A 10,039-nucleotide genomic window follows, 5' to 3' on the forward strand; every position below is an offset into this window, starting at 1 on the left:
TCTCAACATTTAAAATTCAAGCCAGACATTAGCAGACACTAGGAAATCAAATATTTTAAATTTAATTGCGATGCAGAACGCTATACACAATAAAAATCTTACCGATAATTGCATATAATCATTCTGTACGATTTCTAACGCGCGCGTATACAAACATTCAACTTTCGCACCCACGAACCCTGCATTGCTTACCAGCCCTGTCCACGAACAAACAATCGAAGCGCCAAACCCTGCAAAGAACTGTCAAACGTCAAAATAGTGAGCCAGTGTCAAATTGTTGTGCTCGGAGGAGGAAAGAAAAAACAAAAGACTTTTTCTTGTTCATTCGGCACGGAAAATTATTTAATGGCTTCGCTAAAAGATTGGGACGTGCTTCGCCTATCGACACTGATAACGAATGTGAACGCAAAGCTATCGGCCAGCATCCGCATCGACAAGGAGTATCAGCTGCTGTGTCTCGTGCGCCAGAATGACCAGATACTGTTCCGGTACATTGATCGCCACGGCGAAGTGCACCTGATGCTGCTGTGTTGGTTCGCGGAGAATCAGAAAAAAATACAGGACGTGTGCTTCGATAACGCTGGTAGCCGTTTGCTGGTGTTCTGTAAGGGTGGCTGTTTACTGTTTACCTAAAGCGAGGAAAATCGATTTAACGCTGCACACTTTTTCTTCCTTCCCGCCCCCCGATGCAGGTTATGACAACACGCTGCACATTGTGCCAGCGCTCGCTATTTGTGATAAATCGTACGAAGATGGCAAACGTGCGCCGGAGATTACGTCCTTCATTGTCCCGTTCATTGGACCGCATGAGTGTCCCAACCCGCAAACCTGTCCCAACAATTCGCACAACAATCATCCACAGACGGGCTCGTCACACCGCTCGTCCGTTGCTTCGGAGGCCAGCCTTAAGGGTACGGGGACCAGCGGCGGCAGTCCTTCGTCGGAACCGAATGTCATCTTTGACGCACCGACTATTAAGAAGTCCAGCTCCACCTACACGACGCACAAAATCGATGAAATCTTCTCGCTCAATAGTATCTACCGGAAGATGTTGGTGGAGCAGCTGGAAAGGGCACGGCAGGAAGAGAACGCCAATCGCAGCATATCGGCCACCGGAACCGACACACCGATTGCGATGCAAACGATCGAAGATTTCTTTGCGGACGGATGTCAGCTGAAGGAGGGTGTGGCTGGCGGGGAGGCGGCATCGAAATCATCCACTCCGCAGGAAACGTTCTCGATAAGCTCCAGCTTGGGATCGACGGCATCGCTATCCTGTCCGTATCCTACCTGCTGCAGCTGGTGGAAAACGCTAGCCAATGAACCGCGAGCCATTTTAGGTTATTCAGATGGGTCAATATGTGTTGTAGGTGAGTGAACGAATCTTAGAGTGCTCATTGGGATGTATAATTCACCTTCTCTTTTCCCAGGCCTAATGCCAAATTGCTCCTTTCTCGGAGACACCAACTGTGAGCGCGGCTCGATCGAAAAGCTGATCATTTGCCAGGATAACAGCATGGAAACGATCAGTCTGATGATAAACACCTCTACCAAAGAGCAGTGGAAGCTGCTGCTGGAGCAGAAATCCATCAAGTACACGTTCCCCGGCGTCATCACACCCACGTCCGTGCAGGATTTAAAGTCAGAGCTGCTGAAATCGCTATCGTCGGACGGTGCCGACGGTGAGGGTCGTTCCGTACCGATAGAGGACTGGCAAATTGTGCTGTCGCTGCCAAAGGACGGTGAATCGGCCGGCGGAAGTCAGCAACGGCAGCCAGCTTCAAGCAGTCAGCAAAATAACGAGGGAGATAGTAATGATTCGAGCCCCAACAGCTCGGAACCACCGTCGGGTGATGATTTCGAGAAGGTAGAAAATGAATCGGAAGGGAACGACAAGACGGGTCAGCAGCAGGGTGCGCTACCCAAGCTGTTCCCTGCGGCCAAAGCTCGGCTGCTGTCGCTGCGTGATCTTGGCGCCAAAAAGATCGGTACGTTGAAGCTGAAACTGTCGGAAAGTCGAATCCGGGCGAAGGAACGAGAAAAGTACAAGGAACAGGCGGCCAATCTGGCGGTGATGGAACTGCCTGGCATGTACCCGGAAATACTAACCACGCCAGCCGGTCCGTACTTTGTGGTGCAGCATTTGGAAGGCAAATATTTGCTCAGTGCGCTGCATTCCTATTCCGACACGCTGTCGGTGCACAGTATGGACATCAGCTTGATACCACTTCACATCTACAAGCTGCCGAAGCAGTGCCACACGACTCTGCTGACCAAGAATGTGCTGTACGTGCTGCACAGTCTGCCGGCGGAAGAACCGGTCGAAACTCCACCCGAAGGACCGTCGGACGGCAAATTGGATGGGAATAATTCGATCGATGAAACAAGCAGCAGCCTCACCGATACGGGCACACCGAACACCGTGAGTGTGGTCAGCTGCAAGATTGCTTCGATGAAGATGGGTGACGATTGTGATTTCAACGAACATTCACTGCTGGGTGAGTTCCACTTTCCCGATGAGCGAGTGCTCGACATTCACCGGGTGTCCACGCTCGGGCAGAAACAGGAGGCCACCGGCAGTGTCGACCCAGACCAACAACCCAACGCATCGAATCCGGCTGAACCGAACGAGGGACGTTCGATCTTCCAAAAGTCGGCCGTCTCGAACTATCTGCGAATTCAGCGTGGATTGCGTATGGAGCGCAAGCTGGACATTGCGGAACAGCAAGTGATGGCCGAAGAGTTTCCACCCATCGAGTTCGACCAGGCGCTGATCGTAACCGACCGCAACCTGTACTCGGTTGAGCTGGCGGATAATGGGAAGAATCTGTTCTTCAACCTTGCCCACAAATGTATTTGGGCAGCGTGTGAAGATTTTTGCGCGACGTTCGGTCTCCCGCTGGCCAGCTGTATCGAGTACGCTGGGGATGTACTGCTGCGCCGGAAACGAATCTCGGAAGCGCTGATGACGTACAACGTGGCTCGCCTTTCGCCGATGAAAACGGCCCTAAAGCTGGCACTGGCCAACGAAAGCAAAGCACTGATGAAGCTGTCCGCTATGGCGCTTCGCAACTCGCACATCATTAACAGTCAGTTCCTAATGCACGACGTCATGCGGCAGCTGGTCGATGAGGCACACCTCGGGAATGTTGTGTACGATTCTCTGATGAATGTGAGTTTCGGGTTTTAGCTTGGCATTATTAGAAAAATAAAACTAACTCGTTTCGATTTGTTTCTTTTAGCTTAATTCCCGCACAACCCTCAAGCCCATCAACACCGGTGCGCAGTGCAGCGATTTTTCCTACGATAACGACGACGTAATGCTGGACGTGCAGATTTCGCCCTCGGACCAGTTTCACCTGTCGAACTTAATGTTCCTGACGCTTTGCGAACGCTGCACCGTGGACAGGAACTATATCCCGCTGTGGAACTACATCGTAACGAACAGCAAATACCATACGAGCTTGGCCTGCATAATGCTTGCCCACGGAAAGCTCTACTCAACCGCGGTACTGCTTGCGATGACGCGCGGCACCTGTCTGGATGTGTTCAGCTGTCTGGTGGGCACCTGGGAGCAAACCGTAGCGGAAACGCCGGCAGCCACACCGGCCGAAACGAACGCGTTCGTGTACAATCTGTCGAACGAGCTGTTTATGGAGTGCCTCATCTATCTGCAAGACTACACGATCAACTACTTCCAGCTGATTCGCAAATATCTCGACCTGTTCGATATTAACGTGCTCGAGCGGTTGATCCACCAGCTGAACCCGTTCCATCCCGTGTTTCGTCCACTGATGCATCGGCTGTCGAATCACGAAAGCACTGCGAAGGAACCGTCCGGACGTCATTTGCTATTCTTCTGCAAAGCACTGATCGAAACGTTCCTGGCTGTGGCGATACGGGCGCAAGAGCTTAAAATGCATCACGACGGATCGTTTCTGAACGCGCTGAAGCATGTGCGGGTGCATCATGAGGAGCGTGCGATTGAGATGCGTCTGGCACGGTTTTCTCCGATCGCTACTGGATTCTTTCATGGCGCGGCCGTTGTTAACCGTACGGCGTACGTGTGGGGCTCGAACGGTGTAAACTGTGCGCTGAGCCGTACCGCACTGCAGGGCGATGCGATTGGGCCGAATGGACAGCCGCCGGCACTTAGCTTCCTGCGCCAGATCGAGCTGGATGTGTTGGCTGTTCAGTGTGGAAGGCTTCACACGCTGCTTCTCACCAGTAATGGAGTACGTGGAAGGAATGGGAGAGTTAAAGATGGTTTTTAGTAATTTATTGATTGTTTTTAGCTGTACTCGATGGGAGCTAACAATCTGGGCCAGCTCGGAATAGGGAATCACGTCATCAACGCACTTCAACCGATGCTTGTGAAGACGCTGGATGGAAAGGGCATTACTCATTTTTCTGCCGGACAGTATCACAATGCGGTGGTGGCGAACGGATTACTCTACACTTGGGGGTTAGTAAGAAAGCGCTTTTTGGGGATTTATGTAATCTTAAATTGTTTATTGCAATTTTCCACAGCTGGGGCGTGTTCGGACAGCTTGGCCACGGAACGGTGAATGATTGCAACAAACCAAAGATTGTGGAATTTTTCCGAAACAAGGTATTTACGGCAGTGAGTAAGGGTTGTTCCGGTGGTTCCTCATACTCGTCTATTTCATTTCCAGAAAATTCTACAAATAGCGCTCGGCCATGCCCACACAATGGTACTGTGCCGTGGTCAGCAAGAAACGCGCAGCAGTCTGTACGTGTTCGGTTCCAATCACTACGGTCAGTTGGGTTTGGGACAGGAGGATCCGTTTGGCGTCACCGTCGACACGCGCAATGGAAAGTCTTTCTTGATCTCCCTAGTACCGCGCAAAGTACTGCTGGACGAGGAAATATCCGTTATCAACACTAAACTGTTTGTGAATGTAAGTAAAAGGCGAACGATTTTAAAAGAAAGAGGATAAAATAACAATTCTCATTCTTGCAGCTCGTTTTGACCACTACAAACAAGCTGTACACCTGGGGATCGTCACCGCAAGCGTTACGTTTAGCGACGCAAGCCAGAAAGCGGGCAAAGTCCTCGAACACCAGCAAGAGTGGTAGCTACTCAAAGTTCAGCTCCATCCTACGCTCCTCGTCGAAATTTCATGGAACTGAACCAACGGCAAACGAATCGGAATCTTCGTCGGCGGAAAACAAAGCACACGCATCGACCGATGAGGAAGCATCGAGCAAGGAAACCGAACCAACCACAAACGAAGAATCGAGCAAGCCGGAAGAATCGGTAGTAACGGAAGAACCAACGAGCACTGCCGTCGGACAGGATCAGTCGGACGATGACGCAGGACAATCAGAAGATGCCAGTATTACAATTCCGGAGATAAAAATAACGGAGGACAGTCCGGCCAGTGGTGAGAAGCCTGCAGCGGCCACTGAGACGGATGATAAGGCCGCCAGCAACGCGGACGAAGCAATGGAGCATCTGTTCCCATCGTTTGTCGACACTTCGCTCGTGGAGGGAAGAATCGTAAAGGTAGGATTGTATGGAACGCTCCTTAAATGGGAAATCGCCGGTTAAACATGCTTCTGTTTCGTTACAGATTTCGAGTGGGCTGTATCATTTTGCGATCGTAACCGAGGACGGGTCGATTTACACCTGGGGCAAAAACATCGAACGTCAGCTGGGCCGGGAAGGTGGTCGCAACGAGGTGCTGATACCGACCCGGCTCGAAATGGTGGACAACGTGGAGCACGTCGAGTGTGGTGCCGATTTTACCCTCATCATGACGAAGGACCACATCGTGAAGGCTTGGGGTAACAACAATATGGGTCAGTGCGCGAAAGAGATCAGTCTCGATCGGAGCGGAATACCGGGCAAGCTGGTTCGTCTGCCGATCTCGAACCGTGTCGTCCGCATTCCGGACAGCTCACAGTTCATCGAGGCACCGTACGAGGTGAAGCTGCCGGCAAACGATGGGCTGGGGTATGATGAGTCGCTACGGTTCCTGAAATCGATGCCAAAGTTTAGGCGTGCGTTTGTGATAAAGAGTGCGCTCGAGAAGCAAATCAGCAATAATATTTCGACAATAAGCTCCAGCCTGAACGATGTGAGCAATGCGGAGATGGAGGATGTGGTCGGCGAGCTGCCGGATTCGTTGGGCGAAGGACGATTGTTACTGCACGCCAACAGCACCATGTCCTCGTTACAGTCGGTATCGTACGCTACGTCACCGACCTCGCTAGCGTTGGATGACGAGGAAGATGACGAGGAAGATGATGACGAGCAGGAGGAGGAAGAGGACGGTGGTGGTGATGAGTGTGACGGTAGAAGAGCGAACGGTGTGGCGGACCGGTCCACCGACACGTCACGTCTGTTTAACGAACGCCATCTGCTGGGAAACGATTTCATCCACTACTGTCTGTACATCTTTCACGGGCTGTACAGCCAGGACGATGTGCTGGAGCTGACGAAGCGTGGGTCCGAGTATCACATCCGCATGCTGATGCTGAACTACGATTACGTGGAAGCGTTCCGCACGATACTGGAGATGCTCTCCTCATCGCTATCATCGTCCGCGTCGGCCGCGACCATTGCCTGCCAAACGCAGAACATGGTGAAAATCTTCGAGTACTTCACGAAAGACTCCAACATTGTACCGATGGAGATGGGCAACATTAAGTACTTTATCTACGAGCTGTTTATGTTCTTCATACGCCACAATTTGGCCGTGACCGTGCTGGAGGAGTTCTTTCTCCACAATCTTGACTGCTACCTGGTGCAGCTTGCCTCCGTACTGTACTTTAACAATCTTAACAATCTGCTAACTTCCTCGGCACGTCTAGCGACGACGACCACCGGTGGGACGGCGATCGATACGGAGGTACTGGCGCTGGAGCGTAAGCTGCTGGACAAGTTCAACAACAACAATGGCAACCCACTACTTACCGGGGAACTGTTCGGGCAGGGACGATCGGGTGGGCAGGTGATGCGTCGGCTCGAAAATACTGACACAATTGGGAAGGCACTCAGCACCACGTTCAATGTGACCGTGTGCCAGAAGCTGCTGGAACACTTTGACCGCTTCAAATGACTGTACGCGTTCGGTGTCGGCGGCGGGATGGTGGAGCAGGATGTTCCGGAACGGGCACGCTAATTGTGATAGCTTGGCCGCCAAATGACGCACGTACTGAACGATCAGTGCAATACCAGCCCTTTTGTTTTAAATTTGTTGGACAATGTTTTAGTAACCAAATTCTTTTAAAATAGACCGATATTAGTTCGTGACAGGGAAGGGATGTTTTATGCTCAATTATGATTTGTAAGCTATTAACCAGCACCCGGTACTCGTTCGGCAGCTAAAGCAGCATTCTGGTGGGGTTGGAATGTACGACGAAGCGTTTTGTTATGTGACGACTTCAAAAGGCAATCATTTTTAACCGACTTTATCAACTTTATACGAAGATCAACTGGAAGCAGTTACGGAGCGTGCCACAGACAGGTTAAGAGAGTATAGCTTCAGTGTACACGCACAATCCTAGTAGAAGCGGCGCGGTTCGAGTGTATTTTTGCATTAATTTGTACGGTGGCGCCTTTTACGGTCGTACTCTTGATAAGCAATTTTTCGCCATTCGCCACCATGGCAAACTATTTATTATTCAACTTTGTCTACAACTTTATAAGACTCATATTTATCCAGACCCGAGGCTGTAGTATGAGCGTGTGTGTGTGTGTTTGAGCCGTGGTTTTATTTGTACGAGTTGAGTGTTTTTGGTTAACATATTTTTTTAAACAAACTTTATTACAATATGATCTGTCCCACCAATCTGGAAGGAAGCGAAGCGGCTAGCGATAATGGATTATAAGTTAATTGTATGTTTTAACCTACGGTGTGCGTTCAATTATCTATTTCGATGGAATGCACGTCGGCCCAACAATCAGGTAGCGACCAACCTAATTAACCAGTTAAGAGATAACTCTCATCATGCAATCAGTCAACCTGTTTTTTTTTAGTTACTCGACCAATAACCAATGACAAGCAAGCAAAAAACGCCTTGTAAAGCGTCGGGTTTGTAGTAATTATTATTCTGCCATATTTGATTCACAGCTTCAGAGCTGCAATCTGATTAGTAACGTTTGATGTTTGTGAGACCGTGACGGATGATTAAGCTTGAGTTGAAGTGTAATTAAGAGCCACACACCCACACACACGCATTGGCAGACAGTTTTTTTTGATAACGCTTTTCCCCCTTTATAGTTGACCAAAACTAGCAACAAGCCATTAAACAAAAGCGAGACAGTGTTTCATTATAATCGAATCTTATGTGAATAATAAGTTATCAAAATGGCAACAGTAGATAAGCACACTAGCCTGCGATATGGCGGTTCGAAAGACACCATTATTGGACGAGAAAATGGCGCAGTTTTTGCTTTGCCAACAGCCAACTCATTCATCCAGTCAGCCGTCTCGCTTGATGTTTTGATTAAGGATTGGAGGTTTTGATGAAGCAGCCCCAGCTCATAATTAAGTACTTTTGAGGCGCGCAATACGCGATGATTACGCCAACACTCTTTCATCATGCAAAGATTTGTCGTCTGCTGTGGCACCCTTTGCTTCGCCGCCTTACCACAGGGTTGTAGGCTGTTTTAAGATTTCTTGTGAGTGTGTGTGTGTTTGGTTTGCGAATTTGAAAAAGTTTAACTTTACCGCATCACAAAAAGACTAATCGTAGGTTGAACGAACACGCTATTGTAGCGAGTAAGATTTCGATAAGTGGGTCAGCTTTATATGTGCCCCGTCTTCTAATTATTCTAGTCCAGCAATTTTATTTATGATAGGTTTTCATTTAATTCACCTAAAAAGACAGGAACGAATGGGTGAGATGATTGTGGCAGAAGGAGACTCACGGTTACGTAGTTACTAGCGAGGCATTGCAATATAAAATAATAACAATTAGAAACATAAGTACAGCAAGCAAGGTAGACATTACACGCACAGAAAACACACACACGCAGGTGGTAGTATATCATTGTGAGCATTGTTGTTTGTTAATTTACTTACCGTACTGCGTACAGAATCAACATCTCACTAGATAAGGCGCAGCCTTCATGCTTCTGCTACATAATTACTCTCATACACGCAAGGAAGCATCAACTGCGCTATAGTGGCCATATTATATGCGATAAGCAGCCGATAGGTAACGGCCGCAGCGAACAATAACATTAACGAAAACTTAAGAGCAATTCATTGTTAAAGACAGTGCGGTTTGGGAAAGAGCGGTGCGGCTTGTTAGGCAAACTAAAATATTGTTGAATGGATGAGCACGTGAAAGAAGGGATCAAGCAGACAAAAAAAAAAGAAGACGAATCTTACATAGTGAACAGCAAGGAGATACTCTTTAATGGAAAAGCAATAAGTGAAGCGATAAATTAAATGCAAGGACTGCTGCCGTGTGGTGAGAGGGAGCTCTGTGTTGAAGCATGCGATGTTGTTTAGCTTGGTGGGATGTGTTGGTTGGGGTGCCATGGTGTGAGGCGGGGTGAGGCGCTCCGACACCATACGCTTATTCCGCGCACAATTTAGAGCTTGCCTTGCCTCCTTGGTCCGGGACTGAGTCTGGGCCGGCTGGAGAAGGATTCATTCAATAAAGGATTTGTTTACTGCACAAGGAGTGACGCGGTTGTGCCGTTTCCGGACGAGAAAATTGGAGGCGTTTGCTGGTAAGTTTTATATTACTTTTTTTAATTGGTATTGGTTAGAAATAGTTGTGTGTTGGGCAAGGTCTTGGACAAGCCTTTGCAGGCCAGGCATAGGCTAATATGAACCTGCTATAGGCAAATTTAAAGGGACTTCCATTAAGAGTATTCAATCTTAAGAGCTGGTCGAATGCAACTCAGGGCAAAATTTGATCGTCTTGACCTAGCTTGGTGGCGTACTTCCTCGAGGTCTAATCAGCCATGATCCTGGAATGCATAAATTGATGGGTATGGGTGGGTATGCTTAATTGGCATAGACCTTCGACTTATCAGGATCCGTCAAGCAAA

General features: G+C 48.9%; 1 protein-coding gene across 1 annotated transcript; it reads left to right on the forward strand.

Moving 5' to 3' along the window:
• The first annotated feature begins 253 nt into the window (after nt 1-253).
• On the forward strand, nt 254-9,666 carry LOC118506373. The gene is made up of 9 exons (XM_036043398.1): nt 254-604; nt 693-1,370; nt 1,431-3,172; nt 3,243-4,235; nt 4,296-4,465; nt 4,531-4,612; nt 4,677-4,922; nt 4,985-5,530; nt 5,598-9,666. Exons 1-9 carry the CDS (start codon nt 346-348, stop codon nt 7,086-7,088), a joined length of 6,207 nt encoding a protein of 2,068 aa, XP_035899291.1. The 5' UTR covers nt 254-345; the 3' UTR covers nt 7,089-9,666.
• The last annotated feature ends 373 nt before the right edge of the window (nt 9,667-10,039 follow it).

Source organism: Anopheles stephensi, chromosome 2 (assembly GCF_013141755.1).
Source record: "Anopheles stephensi strain Indian chromosome 2, UCI_ANSTEP_V1.0, whole genome shotgun sequence".
NCBI classification, from domain to species: Eukaryota; Metazoa; Arthropoda; class Insecta; order Diptera; family Culicidae; genus Anopheles; species Anopheles stephensi.